The 19,035-nt window shown below is 45.3% G+C and overlaps 1 protein-coding gene across 1 annotated transcript; it reads left to right on the top strand.

Annotated features, from left to right (window-relative positions):
* The first annotated feature begins 6,717 nt into the window (after positions 1-6,717).
* On the top strand, positions 6,718-18,495 carry Rab33b (RAB33B, member RAS oncogene family). The gene is made up of 2 exons (XM_041659463.1): positions 6,718-7,132; positions 15,813-18,495. The coding sequence occupies exons 1-2, from the start codon at positions 6,884-6,886 to the stop codon at positions 16,251-16,253; spliced, it is 690 nt and encodes a 229-aa protein (XP_041515397.1). The 5' UTR covers positions 6,718-6,883; the 3' UTR covers positions 16,254-18,495.
* The last annotated feature ends 540 nt before the right edge of the window (positions 18,496-19,035 follow it).

Genomic DNA, 19,035 nt, shown 5'->3' with positions numbered 1-19,035 from the left:
TAAATAACTTCCGTTGATTAACTTAGTTAAAAAAAAAAAGTGAGAGTAAGAGACATATTTAGGAACATGTATTCAGCATTACTTGTTCAGAAGTTCATTAAAAAGGACCTAAGAATAAGCCAACTGCTTCACTTGTTTGTTTTTTTTTTTGTTTTTTTTTTTTGTAGTTTGAAAACTTTAAGTACTCTGTTGAACCCAGTATTTTCAGCTTCCTGCAAGAACTAAGTGAGTGAAATGTCCAGTGTAACATGAAGTTACATGACTCATGCTTTGCTTCAAATTCCTATGAATCCATTTTTAAATTTGTTTTATTATATATTGTGTGTGAGCTTTCAGGAGTCAGTCTCTTCTCCCACCATATAGGTCCCAGGAGTTGAACTCCGATTAGCAGGCATGGTGGCAGGTGCCCTTACTTAGTCATCTCTCCAGCCTGTAAATCTATGGAAGTTTAAAAGACGTGATGCCGAGAAATGGTGGCACATGCTTTTAATCCCAACACTTGGGAGGAAGAGACAAGACAGGCAGATCTCTGGATCTATGAGAGCTCAAGGCCAGCCTGGTAGAGCGAGTTCCAGAACAGGCTTTAAAGCTACAAAGAGATGCTGTCTGAAAAACAACAAAACCAAAAAAGCCCCACAGTGACAGCCATGCATAATTGCCTCACAGAATATAGGAAGTGAACTTAGACCTTTTGCAAAATCTCAAATTTCCTATCCCTTGTCTGTGGTTATAGAAGATTCATCTTGGTCCTATCTGTTGGCCATAAGTAATCATCTCAAAATATTACAGATATTTATTGATGTTAGTACTTTTCCTACCTGTAATCGTTATCAGTCAGGTGTGCCTTTAATCCTAACACTGAGGAGGTAGAAACAGGTGAATCTCTTTGATAGTTTGAGGATAACGTGATCTACAGAATGAGTTCCAGGACGACCAAGAAAGAGTACACACAGAAACCCTATCTCCAAAAACAATAAGAAAAACTATGGAAGTACAGAGATTGTGTCTTCTCTTATACTAAGTAAATGAGCCCAGTATTTTAAGTTTGTTAAGAGCTTTCTGATTGGTTTCTCATCCACACTGTTCTGATAACTTCAGTCATGTTTACTATACTGGGATACGAGTTGAAAAACTTGTGAGTTTACTGCATTGAGACCACTTTCAATTTTCCCTAGACACAGCACTTCTAAGTGGATGTTGTGCAGATCCTTGAACTTGAAGAGGTTCTGTAATTCAAGGTCAGCCTGATGAACAGTGAGCTCCAGGACAGCCAACACCCTGCCTCAAAAAAACAAATGGGTATGGTCGGGTGGGACATCAGCTCCACTTAGGACACAGAAGCAGGCCTAGTTAGCAAGTCCCAGGTCAACCAGTGATGCATAGTGAGAGACTGTCTCAAAAACAGTCCACCCACAAAAAGCTGGAGACTGATAGAGTACACTTGACATGGATCTCTGGCTCCACATCTAGGTTCACACACACGTGCATGTGTACTCCTATACATGTGCACACCCATGAACATGTACATACATACACTGTACACAGATTTATACGAAAATGAAAGATGCAATGCAACTAATACAAAATATCCCAGGAGGGAGCCAGAGAGGTCAAGAACATCGTAAGGAAACCCACAGAAACAACTAGCCTGGGCTCATAGGAGCTCACAGACTGGATTCCTTCCAGGCTAATGTGGTTTGATGGAACAAGACTTCCCCTGAAAGGTTTCTGTGACCCCTAAAAATACTTTGCCCAACAAACAGCAGGAAGCAGTTAGAAGAAAACACCCAAATTCTCAAAAAGTAGATCATGGATGCCCGACTTTATTTAGAGTGTTGGTTAAAACTTTTTATGGATAATGGTCAGGAAAAAAGCTAAACAAAGGAGATTAGATTCAGAGTTCTTGTTTTGATAAGACAAAAGGGAAATACTGTGGGATAATGCTCTTGTACCCTGTAAAGATTTGTCACTCATATTGGGAAACCAATAAAATGCTGATTGGCCAGTACCCAGGCAGGAAGTATAGGTGGGGTGACCAGACTAGGAGAATTCTGGGAAGAGGCAAGGCTCAGTCTGTAGTCACCACCCAGATGCAGAGAAAGGAAGATGAGAATGCTGCATTGAGAAAGGTACCAAACCACGTGGCTAAGTATAGATAAGAATCATAGGTTAAGCTGGGCAGTGGTGGTGCACGCCTTTAATCCCAGCATTCAGGAGGCAGAGGCAAGTGGATCTCTGTGAGTTCGAGGCCAGCCTGGTCTACAAAAGCTAGTTCCAGGGCAGGCTCCAAAGCTACAGAGAAACCTTTTCTCAAAAAACCAAAACATATATATATGTGTGTGTGTGTGTGTGTGTGTGTGTGTATATATATATATATATATATATATATATATATATATGAGTTAATTTGAGTTGTAAGAACTAGTTAATAATAAGCTTGAGCTAACAGGCCAAACAGTTTATAATTAATAACATCCTCTGTGTGTTTCGTTGGGACTGAATGATTGTGGGACTGGGCGGGACAGAAACTTCTGCTCTACCATTCAGGGCGATATTACTTTACAAGTCTAAAGATGGCGGTGGGAAGAACAGAACATCCAACCCGTGTAGCCACCAGAGGGTGTAAGTGGAAGGCTTAGCAGCCATTCTATTCCTATTTTGGAGAAATCTTTCTCTCTACTATGTAAGTCCACTGTAAAAAAAAAAAAAGCAAGTTTAGTCATTCATAAATGTTACTCTGAGACCGTTGACATTTTTAAGACATTTTCTTCAATATTGGGGATCAAATGCAGGGCGTTGTAAGGGCAGTGCTTTACCACTGAGCTACGTCCTGGCTCTGTGTTGGCATTTCAACATTTTCTTCACATATATGTCGAGGTTTGTTTTTTTTTTAAATATTTATTTATTTACTATGTATATAATAGTCTGTCTACATGTATGCCTTCAGGCCAGAAGAGGGCACCAGACCTCATTACAGATGGTTGGGAGCCACCATGTGGTTGCTGGGAATTGAACTCAGGACCTTTGGAAGAGCAGGCAATGCTCTTAACCACTGAGCCATCTCTCCAGCCCTTATGTCGAGTTTTTATTTAACATTATGTAGACACATTAGGTATACTTATTAGTATAATTAGGTTATTATGCCAACACTGTTAGGTATACTGTTTGTTTATTTGAGAGCATATCTTGCTAAATTCAGCAGGTTGACTTTGAACTTAGACTCCTCCTGCCTTATTCTCCGAGGATGTGGGTTTCTAGCTATGTGCCACCTAGTTTGGCTGACAAACTTTATCAGATTTTTTTCTTCTTTTGACACAATATATTCAACTCCATGCCTTTTATATGCCAAGCATATGTTCTACCACTGTCTTGGCATTGCCGATATGATTTTTTAAATCTTTGCTATTTTATCTATATGCACATATGATTCAAAAAACTTTGCTATTTTATCTAGCTGCATATCTAGTAATGTTTTCAGAATTAGAATGCCTAGGCAAAGCCCACTTTTTTTTGTTTTTTTGTTTTTGTTTTTTTGAGACAGGGTTTCTCTGTAGCTTTGGAGCCTACCTTGGAACTAGCTCTTGTAGACCAGGCTGGCCTCAAACTCACAGAGATCCGCCTGCATCTGCCTCCAGAGTGCTGAGATTAAAGGCAAGTATCACCACCGCCTGGCCTTTTTTTTTTTTTTAAAGAAAAGGTTTTTAGCTGGGTGGGCAGCATACCTTTTAATCCCAGCATTTGGGAGGCAGAGGCAGGAGGATCTCTGGGACTTCAAGGCCAGCCTGGTCTACTGAGTGAGTTCCAAGAGCTACATAGAGGTTCTGTCTCAAAAAAAAAATCCATTTATATTTATTTGTGACATGGTCAGTTAGGGTCTGGCTGTATATCTGAGGCTGAACTGAAAGTATGTAGCCCATGCTGGTCTTGAATTTATTATCCTCTTGCCTCAGTTGCCCTAGTGCTGTTCTTCAGGTACACACCCACACCTAGAACTATTTTATAGAACTTTAATCGCATCTAATCTAATCTAACTTCCCACTCTTCTTAATTTGTTTTGACCCTTCCAAATTCTTGTCACCAAGGCCCCTATATCATTAACTTTTCTAGACGTTTCCTTCACCAGCTTATTCTAACACACATTTAATCTTCTATTAACACAATTTGCTTAGAATACTTAAAATCTGTATTCATGGTTCAGCTGTTGGTTTGAGTCCCTCAGCACTAGACAGGAGGTGGGTGGATAGACATCTACTACTGTACTGGTCACAATTAGAAAGGAGCTGAGATAAAACTACAGAGATGGCTCTGTGGGGTAAGAGCCCTGACTTGTTCTTCCAGAGTCTCAGGGTTCAATTCCCAGCACCCAAATGGCAACTCACAACTGTTTGTAACTTCTCTTCCATGGATCTGATACCCTTACCCAGACATACATGCAGGCAAAACACCGATGCACATAAAATACATTTTATTAGTTTCAAACAAATTTATTCTTCCTACTGTTATGGCTTTGGTCCCTTTAAGAGACAAGCCACACCCATTCCCCTCCCCATCCGCTGAGGCAGGCTGATCTTCAGCTTCCGGCCTGAGCTGTCCTCTCTTTTCTTTTTCTTTTTTTTTTTTTTAAATATTTATTTACTTATTATGTATACAATATTCTGTCTGTATGCCTGAAGGCCAGTTGAGGGCGCCAGACGTCTTTACAGATGGTTGTGAGCCACCATGTGGTTGCTGGGAATTGAACTCAGGACCTTTGGAAGAGCAGGCAATGCTCTTAACCACTGAGCCCCCTTGTCCTCTCTTTTCTATCTTCCTCTCGGAGAGGCAGCTTCACTTCTGCCTCTCTCCCCACTTCTCTGCTTCCCCCTTCTCTGTCTCTTTCTCCTCTCTCTCTCTCTCTCTCTCTCTCTCTCTGTCCCCCGCTTCAACCTTCCTCCTCCATAACCCCCTGAATAAACATTCAACCTCACCCTGCATGTCGTGTCTATCCATGTTTCTGTTTTCTGCCCGCCTGCCATGTGTCTCCCTGCCTGGGACCAGCCATTGCTCGAGGACCAGCAGCCGTCTCTGCCTGGGGCCCACTGCCTGCTGCCACATGGCCTGCCACCACTGCTCTGGGACCAGCAGCCGTCTCTGCCTGGGACTGGCTGCTCCCAGGGCCCGGTGCCTGCCACCACATGGCCCGCCGCCACCATTTGGGACCTACAACATTTCTGCTGCCTACTGCCGCTGGGATCTTGCAGCATTTTTTTAAAAAAGAATAACACCTACTAAATTCAGCCTTTCATCATTAGGCAATTCCTTTCTACTTCTAGCTGTTTTTCTGCCACCAGGACAAGCTAGATTGTCAACTCTTTGAGTACGTTTGTTTTTTTTATGATGGTGGGATCTGAAACTGGGTTTCTTATATGCAGTAAAGCATTCACCAAATGAGCTACATCCCTAACCATGTTTGCTTTTGAAGACAGGGTCTCTATAGTCTTGTTCTGAGGTATCCACCAGAGAAGATCGATTGGACATGCATGGGTTCAAGCAAATAGAAGTTTTCATTTGGGACCTGGGTGCAGTCCCAAGCCTTTCTCAGGGTGAGTTTTTAATCACACACACACACACACACACACACACACACACACACACATCCTGGGTTGACATACTTCATTTAAAAAGACCAGTTAGCCAGAAGCAGAACCACAGAAGCCAAAAAAGTAAGGTTACTACATTGGAGACTTTCCCAGAACTATGAATTAGGATTTTGTTCTCTCTCTCTCTGGCAGATGTTGCTGTCCAAGTGCTGCTGGGTTCCAAGGCCTGAATGGTACTTCAATTATGGTGTCAGCTGTGCTAAGAAAGGTGTGGGGGGCTACTAAGGTCTGAGGGGCCTGTTAAAAGCCTTGGCTGGCCAGGCGGTGATGGTGCATGTCTTTAATCCCAGCACTTGGGAGACAAAGGCAGGCGGATCTCTGTGAGTTCGAGGCCAGTCTGATCTACAAGAGCTAGTTCCAGGACAGGCTCCAAAGCTACAGAGAAACCCTTTCTTGAAAAATCAAAAACAAACCAAAACAAAAGCTCTTGGCTGTGTTGGAGCTCGCAACGTAGCCCAGGCAGGCCCTGAACTCAGAGATTCTCCTGCCTCTGCCTCCTGAGAGCTGGCATTAAAAGCCAACCCCGAGAGCTCCGACTTTCCATCCTTCTTCCTCAGCTCCCTCCAGCAGGCATTCTAACGTGGACCGCCACGCCCAGCTGCGTAAAGGGTTTGGGTTTCTCAAGAGTCCCACAGTGATCTCCTCTACGGGATGGGGGAATATTTAAAGCAAAGAAGCCTTGGGCGCCAAGCTCCGAGGATAACTTCAAGGGGCCGTGGCGGCGCTGGAAAAGGATGGGGTCCAGCGGGTGAGCAGCCTCACACTCTCCGGCCCACGCGGTTCCGCTCCGCTGTGGCTGGAGTCTGGAGGAGGCGGCAAGCGCTCTGCCGGGTGGCCTCTCGCGAGACAGCATCCCGGCCACATCTCCTTCCTCCCCGCTGTCTCTCTCCCCGCCCCTGAGGAGCTGCGCCGCTTCCTCCGGAGCAGGGGACAGCGGACGTGGCGGGGCGGGTCCAAATCCGGAGTGCCGCACACAGCGGCTCCCCCAGGCGGCCCTTCGGTGCTGCGGTCCGGCCAGGGAGCGCCGACCGCTCTTTCCGGATACACCACGCCGGCGGGGCGTAGAAGACCGGAGCGGGGCGCCACACCTGGGAGGGGGGCAGGGGCGGGCGGGGCTCGCGCACGCGCGCTGCGGGTCCTCGGGGAGCCCGCTGTGCTGTAGCGCTGCCCGGGAGCGCTGTCGCTGAGGTGGCGCTGAACCCGAGGCTCCTCTCCTCCGCCTCAGCTCGGAGAGAGTCGGGAGGATGGCTTCGGAGGTGGAGTCGTCGCTGGAGGTCAGCTTCTCGTCCAGCTGTGCGGTGTCAGGGGCGTCCGGGTGTCTGCCTCCCGCCCGCTCCCGCATCTTCAAGATCATCGTGATCGGCGACTCGAACGTGGGCAAGACGTGCCTGACTTACCGCTTCTGCGCCGGCCGCTTCCCCGACCGCACCGAGGCCACCATCGGAGTGGACTTCCGAGAGCGAGCCGTGGAGATCGACGGCGAGCGCATCAAGGTGAGCGGATGGCGGCGGGGAAGGGGGCTGCGCAGGGCCGCCCCGGCTTTGCAGGTGTCTGGACCGCACCCTGGCTCTGTGCAGGAGTGCGCGCCCCGACTGCTCCCACGCTGGCGTGGAAAGTGCGTTTGTATGCAGTAAACTTCTGAGACAGTGCCCCCCCCCCCCCCACCTCTAACGAGCATCAACTTTACCTGGGGCATCTTGTGTTTCAAAAAAAGCACGTTGTGATTTGGTGTTAGGCAAATGCAATGAACCTGTGGACCGCTCTGTCAGTGGTGTCAGTGGTGTAGGGGAGTCACCCCTCCCCCCATTGCCTACGTGAGAGTTATGTGCTGGGAGTTTGGGGAATATGATGACCAAAGGAAACTCTTAAGCATAGAAAGCTCAAGTTATTTCTAAGAATTCGTTTGAGCATTGCATAAATGCATAAGTATTGTGGGAATAAAGCCTGTTGCGTTGGAGACAGTTTCTGCATGATAACCTATTTAGAAAAAAAAAACCTATTTTCTCATTGAAGCATTATATATGTGGGTTGCCGAAATCCCGTCTCTCGATGCAAGTACAGACCCCCTCCCAGGTGGCTTCCGAGACATCAGACATCGCAATCATAGTAGGGAAGGCCAAGACAGCCAGGATTGGGATGGTGAAGCATTCGCCTGCTGAAACTGCAGGATAAGGATCCGTGGCAAGTCAGGGGCCTCCTCACGGTGTAAACCTTGACACTATTGCAAAACCACTAGGTTTACTTAATTCTGAGAGGTGGGAGTGGGGAACTACTGTGAGACCCCATCTCAAACTAAACAAACAAATCAATCCCGCCCCCCTTCCCCGCACGAAACTGAGGAATTCCCCTGACTTCCTTAAGCAACTGCTTTCACTTTGCCTTACGTTGGGGATCCTCTACTTGGAACAGGTTTGATTTGTTCCTCCTACCCTTTTATCCTTGAGGCATGAAGTTTCTGTTTCTTTACTCCCCTCCCCGCCCAAGAAAAGGGGAAATCATCTGAGTTAAGTAAGAGACCACCTTTTCTAGGCCCCTCTGCTTTCTGTTTCCATCTATCTTATGTGTGTGGGTGCACATGTGTGCAGTGGGGGTGAGTCTAGACTCTGTATGTTCATGTCAGTCTTCCGAATTTGCTCTCCATCTTGCGTTTTTGAGGCAGTCTCCCAGTGAATCTGCAGCTCCCTGATTCCATGAGACTATTTGACTAGCAAGCTCCAGAGATCCTCCTGTTTCTGCTTTCCTTGGGCTGGGATCGCAAGTGCTGAGGGTCCAAATTTAGCTTGGCAAGCACTTTCCCAACTGATCGTCTTGTTCAGGCTGTTGGTAGTTGGTCGTTTGTGTACCTTGTATGTAAAGGAAGATGTATGGGAGTAGGGTGTAGTTCGGCGATAGGGTGCTTAATAGGGTGCGCAAGACACAGTGTGTGATCCCTAGCAGAAGCTGGGGGAAGAGACTGTGTGCATGGGCATGGCAAGAAGAGCTAGATGAGTAGAAGGTGTTTTGTTTTGTTTTTTTTATCATCAAAACTTGGTTAGGTACAGAAACCGGTGGCAGCAGAAAAGAACGAGGCTTCTGGTGTGTGCACGTTTAGTCTGGGTAAGCAGTTGTGGGAAGAGTTACGCAAGCTTTGGAGCTCAGCTAACCCAGGTGCAAAGTGTGAGCCTATGAAAAGTGTCGGGCTATGGTGTGGCTTGAAATTGTCTTCCAAGTTCATGTGTTGGAAACTTAATTCCCAAGTTCCTGAGCTAATGGAACTTGGAGGCGGGACATTTGGGAGGTGATCGGGTCCTTTGGATTTATGAATGAGTTAATCCCTTCACAGATTAATTAGACTAATCTGTTGACTGGTTAAGGGATTAGTTCATTCATAAATTAGTGGATTAATCTCATTTATGGATTAAGGGGTTATTGGGAGTGTGGCTCTCGCCATCCATCAGGTGTGAACCAAATAGGTCTCCATTCTCTAAATTATCCAGCAACAGAAAACAGACTAAAGTATGTGGCCTGTCACGCTTTTTGTTTTTCTTTTCTGTGTTTTTTTAAAAATTATTTTTTATATTTATCTATCTTTGATTTTGAGAGCCTTTTTTTTTATATTTTTCTTTATTATGTGTACAATATCCTGTCTGTGTGTATGTCTGCAGGCCAGAAGAGGGCACCAGACCTCATTACAGATGGTTGTGAGCCACCATGTGGTTGCCGGGAATTGAACTCAGGACCTTTGGAAGAGCAGGCAATGCTCTTAACCACTGAGCCATCTCTCCAGCCCCCATGCAGTGTTTCTTAACCTGTGGGTCACAACTCCTTTGGGGGGGTGTCAAACGACCCTTTCACGGCAGTTGTTGAAGACATCAGAAAACACAGATATTCGTGTTATAATTCTTAACAGTAGCAAAATCACAGTTATGAAGTAGCAATGAAAATAATTTTATGGTCAGGGTCATTCTAGAATAAGGAGCACACAGTTAGCATTTGTGAACATTTGCTCAGTGATAAAGTCAGTCTTGTTAGCCCTGAACTATCATGGGTGAGCGTGGTAACATGCTCAGTTATTACACACACACACACACACACACACACACACACACACACACACACACACACTTTATCTCTCTCCATCTGTCCACCTGTTCAGTGCATCTGACAGCTCACCTTAGTCTCGTCTGCTGGAGAAGTATGTACTGGTGTGGTAGTGGTGGTGTAGGTGTAGATCCAGACTCTACCACTTCCACAACTAAGCTACATCCCTGGCACTTAAAAAATATTTCTTATATTATGTGTACTGGTGCTGCCTGCATGTATGTCTTTGTACTATGTGTATGCAGTGCCCACAGAGGCATTGTGTTCTCCTGGAACTGGAATTACACATGGTTTTAAGCCAGCATGTGGATGCTGGGAATCAAACCCTGGTCCTGGGGAGAGCAGCCAGTATTCTTAACCACTGAGCCATCTCTCCAACACTGTATGCCTTTTTCAAAACAAAGGGTCTCACGTACCCAAAAGCTGACTTCAAAGTCTATATATATATTCAAGGATGACCTTGAACTCTGTGTGTGTGTGTGTGTGTGTGTGTGTGTGTGTGTGTGTGTGTGTAGGCTGGACGTTGGTTAGACGCCTCCCTCAGTTGCTCTTTACTGCTGTGTTTTTTGAGACAGGGCCTCATCTCCCTTCCTAACCTTGAACTTGTGAACCTCCTGACTTTACCTTGTGGGTGTTGGGATTACATACACGCCCCTGTGGTTTATGCAGCACTGGGGATTGAATCCAGGGCTTTCAATGTGTGTATGATGGGCAAGCATTCTGTGGACTAAGATCTGTCCTCATCCCTGTGGGTATTAAATCTTTTTAAAACCTTTCCTTAAGCTGGGTGTGGTGGCACCTGCCTTTATTCTCAGCACTGCTGAAGCAGAGATAGGTAGATCTATGTGAGTTAGAGGCCTGCCAGAGCTACGTAATATGAAGCTGAGCCAGGAGGATGGCCTTATTAAATTCAAGGCTAGCCTGACTACTTAGTGAATTGCAGACCCCCTTGTCCCCCCCCCCCAAAAAAAAAACCCACAAAACTGAGGCAGACATGATAGCACACCTTTAATCCCAGCACTTGCAGATCTGTCCAAAGACTCCTCACTCAGTCTGTGTCGCTCGGCAGCTGAACTGTGGGTCCACGGCCACCAACAGTCCTGTAGCTTTAAAGAGTCTCCTTTTTAACTCCAGGCCAGCCCGAGCTACATAGTGAGGGCCTTTCTAAACATACACATACAAAAGAAAGGAAGCAAAACCCTGAGGGTCTGTGCTTGCTGATTGATTTCTGAGTGCTGTATACATAAACTTGAAAGAGGAAAATCTCGTTCGAGAATTTTGGCAGCTGAATACAAATGAATTCCTTAAATAAAAATGCATTTGGCTTTCAGATCGCTGTCTCAGTCTTCCTCCATATGCTCCTCTTTGACTGTCTAGCTGGGTTCCTCTCTCAACAGTCATTTTGCCCTGGCGGGGGCTTCAGTAAAATCTGACATTTTGAGATTTAATCCAGTCTTCAGTCAGGGATTAGCAGTCAGTACTTAAATATGTCAGTGGCTTTCTTGTTTATAGCGGGAGAAGAGAGCAAGATGTTAATATTAACTAAGGAAAAACAATCACTGTATCTCCTTCCCATAAATCAGTATATTAAGCACAAAGAATGCTAGTCCAGTGTGAGGAGTAGCAAACTGTGACAGTCAAATGCTCTGCTTCCTGTTTTAGGTGACATGCAATCTAAGGATGAGTTTTGTATTTTCTCTGTGCTGAGGATGAGCACAGGGCTTCTTCATTGCACGGTTCACAAGCCAGCACTCTTGTCACTCAGCTATACCTCAGCCATGTCTTTGTATGGTTGGAGAGAAGAAGAATGAGATTTCATGATAAGTGAAAATTACATGAAATTCAGAATCTACCAGGTCATCCTGATACAATCTTTATCTTTTACTCCCTAGATCCAACTAGCTTCCTACTGCAATTTTTCATGTTACTCCTCTCGTCAAAACCCCACTGCAGTATTTCTTCCAAGCGTCCCTTCGAGGGGATAGAGATCTGCAAAGCTCAGTGGTGGAGCCCTTGTCTGGCACATTCGGGACAGTGGGTTTCATCCTCAGCACCGGGGGGGGGGGGGGGGGGGGGGGGGGGGGGGGGGGGAATTCAGACCTGACTTTGAACTTTGGTAGCAGCTCAGTTGATCTCGTTTAAAAACAGCTAACACAAGCCATTCCTTTTTTGTTTGTTTTTTTTCCGAGACAGGGTTTCTCTTTGTAGCTTTGGAGCCTGTACTGAAACTCACTCTGTAGACCAGGCTGGCCTTGAACTCACAGAGATCCACCAGACTCTGCCTCCCAAGTGCTGGGATCAAAGGCGTGCGCCACCACCACCCAGCACCACAAGCCATTCTTTGTTAGGCCATGCTGCTTCCTTCAGTCACCCTATAGTTCAGCCGAGTCATTTGCTGGTTTCTCACTGTTTGCTTGGAATATCTTTCCTTCCTGTATTTCCCTGCAGGATTGTTGTTGAACTTCTCCTTAGAATCCCAGCCATTCTACTTCCTTCAGTGAAAATCCCCTTAGCCCTCCGTCAGACCAGGACCATCTTATTGTATTATATATCCATCTTCCCTGTTAGAGTGGGGTCTAGGTCTGGTAATCCCTATAGTAGGGGTAGGAGCTCAGGGCCTAGGTGTGCAGTTGTGCAAACAGGACAGTTGGTAGGTTACCCTGGAATTCTCACAGCCAAGTGGCAAAGAAAGCTAATGAAGGTGACAAAGAACAAAATCCTAAAGCCATGGTTTCAGTAGCTGGTTTTCGTTGATGAAGAAGGCCCACCAAGGCAGGTCGTGGTACCTGGAGATAATAACTCTAGGGACAGAGGTCATGAGAGTGAGATAGAACATCTACTTTTAGGATTTTAAAGAAAGCTTTCATTTGTTTTATGTGTCTGAGTGTTTCTACACCATGTGTGTGCCTGGTGCCCACGATGATGGCAAAAGAGAATGTTGGGTTCCCGGAACTAGAGTTACACACCATTGTGAGCCAACCTATGGGTGCCATGACCCAGACGTGGTTCTCTACAGTGCAGGAAATGCTCTTATCTGCCGAGCCAGCTCTCCAGCCTATGAATCTTTAAATTTAAGGGCAGGGTATTGCTCAGTTGCCCACGCTTGTCTCAAACTCTAGATGCGCCTGTCCTAGTCTCCCGAGTAACAGGACTAGGACACAGACAGCAACACATCTGGTTGAACTTTGGCTTGTGTTTACTTTTAGATGCTTTAATTTTAAATTACATATACTTAGTGTCTGTGTGTGTGCGTGTGCACATGTGTGAAGTGAGTGTGAGTGTGAGCATGTAGAAGTCAGAGGATAGTTTGCAGGATCTGGTTTTCTCCTTCCACAGTGTGGGTCCTGGGATTGAACTAAGGTCATCAGACAAGCACCTTTACCTGCTTGAGCCATCTTGCCAGCCCCTGAATATAGGATTCAGATACCTATATTTGAGACATGGTCTCACTATGTAGCTCTGGCTGTCCTGGAACTCACAAAGGTCCACTTGCCTCTGCTGGGATGAAAGGTGTGCACTGCCATGCCAGGATAGAATTCAGATACTTTTGAGGGTTTATTAGTATCTTATCTGACAAATTCAGAATTGTGGGATTTCCCGAGTAAACAAAGTAGGTAACTTTTAAATAAGGTAGTGTAGTAGATAACTTGACAGCATTATCAATGTCAAGGGAAATTCAGCAGTGGTGTTGAACCTGTAAAAGGTCTTATCTTGTCATATAAAAATGACATCTAGAGGCTGGAAAAATGGCTTAGCAGGTGAGAGCACTGGCTGCTCTTCCAAAGGATCCATGTTTGGTTCCCAGGACAGTGACTGGCAACTGTCCAGTTTTAGAGGATCCTGTGCACACCCGCAGTACACAGGCATCCATGCAGGCAAAAAACATAAATACACATAAATAAAATCTTAAAATTTTAGAAACATTCAAAAAAGAATAAAACCAGAGGTAGCAGTCATGTGATATCCCCAGTTGTTGGTAGGATGCCAAACTTACCCTTAGCTCTGTATTGTAATCTTATTTTTTTTTTGTTTGTTTGCTTTTTGTTTTTCAAGACAGGGTTTTTCTTTTTTTCTTTTTTTTTTAAATATTTATTTATTATGTATACAATATTCTGTCTGCGTGTATGCCTGCAGGCCAGAAGAGGGCACCAGACCTCATTACAGATGGTTGTGAGCCACCATGTGGTTGCTGGGAATTGAACTCAGGACCTTTGGAAGAGCAGGCAACGCTCTTAACCTCTGAGCCATCTCTCCAGCCCCTTAGCTCTGTATTGTGCTTTCCTTGTGAGGCTAATTTTATTCTTACAAAATACCTGTTGTTGCTGGGCAGTGGTGGCACACACCTTTAATCCCAGCTCTCAGAGGCAGAGGCAGGAGGATCTCTGTGAGTCTGAGGACAGCCTGGTCTACAGAGTGAGTTTCAGTACAGGCTCCAAAGCTACACAGAGAAACCCTGTCTCAAAAAACCAAAAACTAAAACAAAAACAAAAATGCCTGTTGTCAGGCAGCCAAGGGGCAGTGTGAGCTGTGACACATGGCATGTTTTAAATGCTCTACTGTGTATGTTCATGATCGTGTGTGCTCCTGTGTGTGCAGGCATGAATGGAGGCTAGAGTTCTTCCTTAATTGCTGTTGTCTTCCTTAGTTTTGGGGACAGGGTTTCTCACTGGCAACTGAATGGTCCAGCTAGTCTGGCTGGCCTGCACACCTCAGAGATCCATTGCTGGGGTTCTAAGTATGACTGCTGCCCCTGGCTGAGAGTATTGGAGACAGAATTCAGGTTCTCATATTTGCAGGGTCATAGCTGAGGTTTCTGTTGCCGTGAAGAGACACTATGACCATGGCGACTCTTACAAGGAAAACATTTAATTGAGGTGGTGGTTTACAGTTCAGAGATTTCAGCCCATTATCATGGCAGGGAGCATGGCGGTGTGCAGGCAGACATGGTGCTGGCTATATCTTGATCAGAAGGCAACGGGAAGTGGCCGGTGACACCGGGCAGGATCCTGAGCATAGGAAACCTCAAAAGCCCGTTCCCACAGAGTCACACTTCCTCCAGTAAGGCCATACCCACCTCAACAAAGCCACAACTCCTTATAGTGCAACTCCCTATTAGCTTATGAGGGCCAGATACATTCAAACTATCACATGCAGCAACACTTTATTATCTCCCCAGACCCTCTTTTTTCAATCTCAAAGACAGCTGCTTTCCTGGAATGCCTTCTTCCCAGGAAGGCTGGCTGCATGGTATTGGCTCAAATTCTGCTACTGGGTCCCCCTAAGTACCAAGAAAATCAGAGAAATCAAGACTTGTAAGTACATTACATTTCTACTCTGGATAAAATTAGGCTTATATTAGTCAAAGGATGACTGTTAAGAAACTGGAGAGTCTGGGCATGCTGGTAATTGCTTCTTCTAATCCCAGAATTTGGGAGTCAGAGGTAGGTGGATCTCTGTGAGTTTGAGGCCAGCCCTGTCTACATAGAGAGCTCCAGGACATCCAGGAGTACACAGTAAAAGACCCTGTCTCCAAGAGAAGAAAAGGAGAGGAAAAAAGAAAGAAAAACAGGATAAAATGAAGAAGTTTGGATTTAAAGAGCTGACAGACTTAAAAGTCAGAACTGAGGGCTAGATGGATGGCCCAATGGCCAGAGGCACTTGATCCCTGAACCCCAAAGTGTCAGTGGAGAGCCAGCTCCTGAGTTGACCTGACCTGTGTGCACTCATCATGGTGTGTGTGCACCTGCATATGTGCATGTGTGTACATGCAGGATAAACATTAAAAACCACTCATTCAGTACGTTTGACTCAGCGCTAGCCTTTCATAGCTCTAGGCTATGAATATTCTGATGGTTTATGTGCTGTATCTTTTTCCTTCAATCTTCTTTACAAAATAATTATTAAGACTTTACCTGTTCAGATTTTAAAATGATATTTAGTAATCACATGGTGACTATCCTAGGATCATGCAGTCTAGACCCCACAGAAAAGCCGAGCTCCCAAGCGGCAGAGTGTTCGGGGCAGGTAGACGTGGCTAGGCTGCTGTCATTGGACTGAACATGTCGACCTTGCTTTCTGTTTCCCGCGCTGCAGATCCAGCTGTGGGACACTGCAGGACAAGAGCGGTTCAGGAAGAGCATGGTTCAGCACTACTACAGGAACGTGCACGCTGTCGTCTTTGTCTACGACATGACCAACATGGCCAGCTTCCACAGCCTGCCATCTTGGATCGAGGAATGCAAGCAGCACTTGCTGGCAAGTGACATACCTCGCATCCTGGTTGGGAATAAATGTGACTTGAGAAGCGCCATCCAGGTGCCCACAGACTTGGCACAGAAGTTTGCTGACACACACAGTATGCCTTTGTTCGAGACCTCCGCCAAAAACCCCAATGATAATGACCACGTAGAAGCTATATTTATGACGTTGGCTCATAAGCTGAAGAGCCACAAGCCATTGATGCTTAGTCAGCCACCTGATAACAGAGTTATCCTGAAACCTGAAACAAAGCCCGCGGTGCCATGCTGGTGCTGAGTCACAGGTATGCCCCTCACGGGTCTGACTGAGTCTGAAGTAGTGTAATTACATGTGTAAGAGTAACTCTTCAATATCATGGCTCATCCCACTGGTTCCGTTGTTGCGCTGCCTTTTGTATTTTCATCCTCTTACTAAGTTTGTCACTGTGACCATTCAAGGAGAAGGCCAATTTACAGCTGGGATGGAAAAGGAAGCAAAGACGGGACGACCAGGTCTTCTTTCCAGTCCCAGGCCTCCCGTGAGCATGATGGGACCTCAAGGCTCAGTGTGGCGCCCACGCCGTGTTCCTGGACTGGGAAAGAAATGCCGTGTAGCGCACACTTACTGCGCGGAGCTATCGTAGCGAGTTATCGAGGTGCTTTTTATTGTACTGTGGCATCTAAGTACTAAAAAAACTAGTCAAAAGAATTCAGACAGTTGTAATGGGAATTTATTTTAGCCATGACTTTTAATTAAAATATCAGATAGTTGCAAAGCTGGTTCCTGGTGCCCCTGTCCTCCACTCGTGGTGAGTTGGGTGACTCAGGGCTGGATTCAGTCAGCATCCGTTCTGCCAGAGCTCTGAAGGCACGCCTCTAGTTCCCGAGTCTATGTGGATTCCTGCCATAGTAGCGTTGGGTTAGTTTTTTTAAATGTTTGTGTTTTATGTCCACAAACTGTTCCTTTGGACAAAATGAATTAATTTTTTTTTCTTTGGTTTTTCAAGACAGGGTTTCTCTGTAGCTTTGGAGCCTGTTCTGGAGCTTCCTCTGTAGACCAAGCTGGCTTCAAACTCACTGAGATCCACCTGTCTCTGCCTCCCGGGTGCTGGGATTAAAGGTATAACCATCACCTCCCGGCTTGAAAAATATCTTAACTGTCCCTCAGTGGTGAAAGAAATAGTTTATTTTATTTTATTTTTTTTTTGCCCTAAGCACTTTTAGTTTAAATTTAAGACTTTGCACAAGGAACACAGCACATTTCCATATGGAGCTCTTTGCGGAATGCTGTGTAAGCCGCGTTCAGCCTAAGTGTGCATATCCTCGTTCTGACAGCTTCCAGCCCTGGGCAGTTTTAGAGGAAATTAAGGCAAAATAGATTTTACTTAAGTGTTTTCAGAATGTGGGAAACAAGGGTACTCTGACCTAGTTTCAGATTTTTGTTTTATTATTCTGAAGGTCCCAGTTGGAAAATTCAGTTACAAAAGCAAAATTTTCTATTTAGTAAGCTAAGTGAAAGTAAAACTTTTACAAATGGTTGTCCAGTTTTAAATACTAGGGCCAAGTTGGCTTTACTTGCATCTAGAGAGATTTTTCTTTTTCTCTTTTTAAATACAGGGTCTCACTTTGTAGGCCTGACTGGCCTGGGACCAGGTTGGCCTCCGACTTACAGATATCCCCTTGCCTCATCCTCCAGCCGCTTGGGATTAAAGCCTTGTGTCTCTAGACCTAGCCTACTACAGTTTTCCTGATCATGCTATAATTAAAGATTTAGCCAAATTAATGCTGACTCGGGAACCGTTTTTCTAGTGAGACATAATGGGCGCAGTAGCTGGGCCGTAGCCGTGCTTACAGAAGGGCGTCTGTTCATTGTTTTCAACACTGTACAGCTGGGGAACAGAGAGGCTTTCTGGGTGCGTGCCTTCTTCCTACTGTTCTCGGGATCGTTTCTTCAGCACTATTAATAATTATTTCTCTTTTTAAAGTAGTAGACTGTTTCTTTTTGTAAGGAGTTAGTGAACTTTCTTTACAATTCTGTGAAAAGCATTATTTTTCCACTTTAGTATTTATTAATTAAAACATTTGTATCTCATTTGTAACGACCTACTACTTTAAGTTTTTAGTTTCTTATTTTTAAAAGATACTTACGAGGAGAGGAAGATTAGGCCTTAGATGTAGCCCAGGGTGTTGGAAGGCACTTCACTGACTGTTGACCTGCGTCCAGATGGTGGTGAGCTGACCTCTAGTTACTAATTTTTTAAGCACAAATCATACATTTTGTATATCTGTGAATTTATTTTAACTGACACTTAATTGGAAGTATCAGATGTTTTAGAAAAACCTTTATCTGAGAACACCAAAGCGAACTACTTCCGGCTCTGTTGTGGTTGGCTGCAAACCGCGTGATTGGCAGAGTTGTTCTTCACCTTTCCTCAGCAGGCTCGGTAGTTTTGTTATGAAACAGGTGTCACTCTTTCGTTTCTCCCTCGAAGTACAATAAAATCATCTTTGCCACGAAGAAACGGTGTTTTGGTTCCTTTGTTTTCCGGGTTGCATATAAAATTAAAGAGCATACCTCACCTCCTCCCCTGTCTGCTGTGGTTTTTTAGAAAACAGATATACCCTGCAGTTCCTTAATTTGAAAATCCAAAATCTGATATTTATTTCATCTAGAAACTTTCAGATTTTGGATTGGGAATTTTTAGATTAGGTATTCTCAACCAGTGCAGTTGGTGTACATGAAGAGAAACCAATCCTAAGTCTAAAGTGTAAGGGTTCTCGAGAGTCCTTAGTGCAGACAGCACGTGCTCTGGAAATGGCCGGAGTGTGTTTGCAGGGTGCACACAGGTACTACAGCAGGAAAAAGAAGAGTGTGTCTCAGGCACAAGACTGTCCCTCAGCCCCTCTGGTGACTTTTCAGGGGCTACTGCTTCTCGCTGGCCAGCTGCATTACCTAAGTCAGATGCTGAACTGCATCCAGGGAGAGCTGGCTTCATCAGACGCTGGGTGTCAGATCACCTGCTGCTGAAGTGCATCCAGGGAGAGCTGGCTTCATCAGACGCTGGGTCTGCAGGTGTGTG

The sequence above is a fragment of the Microtus oregoni genome, unplaced genomic scaffold (assembly GCF_018167655.1).
Source record: "Microtus oregoni isolate MIOR12 unplaced genomic scaffold, Mior012 000010F_ref0000083, whole genome shotgun sequence".
In the NCBI taxonomy this organism is placed as follows: domain Eukaryota; kingdom Metazoa; phylum Chordata; class Mammalia; order Rodentia; family Cricetidae; genus Microtus; species Microtus oregoni.
Note: the sequence above shows the minus strand (reverse complement) of the source record. Positions and strands in the feature narration are given on the sequence as shown.